General features: G+C 43.2%; 1 protein-coding gene across 1 annotated transcript in view; it reads right to left on the minus strand.

The window, feature by feature from the left end:
- Nucleotides 1-1,881, minus strand: part of T265_11242 (hypothetical protein) — a gene marked incomplete at both ends in the record, with an annotated part of 34,275 nt that overhangs the window by 28,412 nt on the left and 3,982 nt on the right. Inside the window, 2 exons of the mRNA XM_009177845.1 lie at nucleotides 665-751; nucleotides 789-1,047. Coding sequence (XP_009176109.1) covers nucleotides 665-751; nucleotides 789-1,047 — 346 coding nt within the window. The remainder of the gene's footprint in view (nucleotides 1-664; nucleotides 752-788; nucleotides 1,048-1,881) is intronic.

Consider the following 1,881-nt stretch of genomic DNA (forward strand, 5'->3'; position numbering starts at 1 on the left):
GCTGCCGAGATCATAACGAATAGCGACATCACCACAAACTGCTGGAAGATTGCGGCCGGCTAACCAAATCACACGAAAGGCTGCTATGTATTTTACCAAATGGCAGAGCAAGTAGGGCATCTTGGACTATTACATATATGTATATACAGCAATATCTAATTCCCGAAAAAGAGCAAAAATAGAGATGCAGTGGGGACTGAGAACTTTGTGATTGTCGTTTACTCATGGACAGTGCCAGGTGAGGTCGTCGACTAACAGAGCATAAACATTGGCAGGGTATGCTGACACACAAAAAATCTTGGCGAAATATGACCCTCCGGAATTTACCGTTGTCTGACGCAACGAAAAAAGACTGAAAAATTCAAGGTCGAAATCTGAAAATAATTTAAGTTTGTGAGTGTTTCAAACTGGACACTCCATCGAATTCACTGACTCAGTACTGAAAGCCAAAAAACAGTAGCATAATACGAGTATTTCAAGATTCTCAATAATACGTGAGAAAGAGGCCTACATGCTACGTTCACCCAAGCCACAAATTCTGCTTAGTATATGACGTACAACTGAGCATAATTTCATTTTACTGACAAAGATGTGAGATTCACAGTCAATGTGTTCATCCACACAATAGCAAAGAAACAAGCATCATCTGCTGAACTGTACTCACTCTTTCTCTCTTTTCTTCAGCCCTTCTCAGTTTCTCCTCAATCATTTCAGTAGTCAGAATCGGAGGATTAGGTATGGGAGCTAGCCTCTGGAATCATCTGGAGTAACCACAAGATACAACATACAGCTGGTCTTCTCTGTTCGGCTTTTTCGGATGTACTACTTGGTTCATGATAATCTCCAGAAGTGGCACAGCTGTCGGGTTTAATGTCGAAGACAACGTAAGTTTTTCCATCCGTTTCTAGGTTCTCTAGGTTCTCCTCTTTGTCTTGTGTGTGATTGTTTTCGGCTACTTTGGCACTATTTCTGGACACAATACAACCCATATCTCCTCCACGTTTTGCACAGATCACAAAAACCCTAACTGACGGACTCACGCCTACTCTAAAAAACTTTATATTACCGCAATAATTGACACAATAGCAAGATGATTCGTTTAAACAATCAGCTCGTGAATTTTGAGGCCCGCAGCTCGTAAATTCAGTTCAACTCGAAGTTGGTGCGGAATTCCAGGTAAACCAGCCGTAAACGTCAAAAAGTTTGTTTCCACCAACTGATTGTGCTGGGCGAGCGGTCACTGCCTAAACGGTATTTTTAAAGGTGTGCGAGAATAGGAAGCCGAGAGATCCGGATACTGGATTGAGGAACTGCACAGATTAAGTGTAAATAGTGTGAAAAGCTGCTCGTTGCCAACCGTGGACTTCGAGGAGATATTATTCAATACCCCATGATGTAGGTGGTAAACAAATTGATTCCGTTTTTCCGTCGTGCTAATTTCTGCCATTTGTTGAATTTTTCACTTTAACACATCATCCGTCAGCTTGAATCTGTTAGTTTGTACTAAGTCAATGAGGTGCACCCAAGCTCAATTATGACCCAAATCGATACAGGCTGCTCTCTGCAGCCATCGGTGGACCAAAACAGATGTGGGCGAAATGGGTGTCCGTCGAAAGTTAGATGTAGTATGCAATGTCACGCTTGCAGGGCCTCTGGCACTTACAATGCGCCGGTTTACGGGACGACCAGGTAAGCCAACAAGCTAACTCTCCTCACCCGTTAGTCTGCGTCAGCCACCTCTACCTTAAGGGTGAAATACACTCCGTAACTTAAAAGAGATCTATCGGAAAACGAACTAGGCCTCAAAGAGACACTTTTCCGGTCAAACCGCTCCAAAACACCCAAGGATCCAGAAAGGCGAAAGCTTGCAGCAAACCTTTG

This window comes from Opisthorchis viverrini, assembly GCF_000715545.1.
Source record: "Opisthorchis viverrini unplaced genomic scaffold opera_v5_462, whole genome shotgun sequence".
NCBI classification, from domain to species: domain Eukaryota; kingdom Metazoa; phylum Platyhelminthes; class Trematoda; order Opisthorchiida; family Opisthorchiidae; genus Opisthorchis; species Opisthorchis viverrini.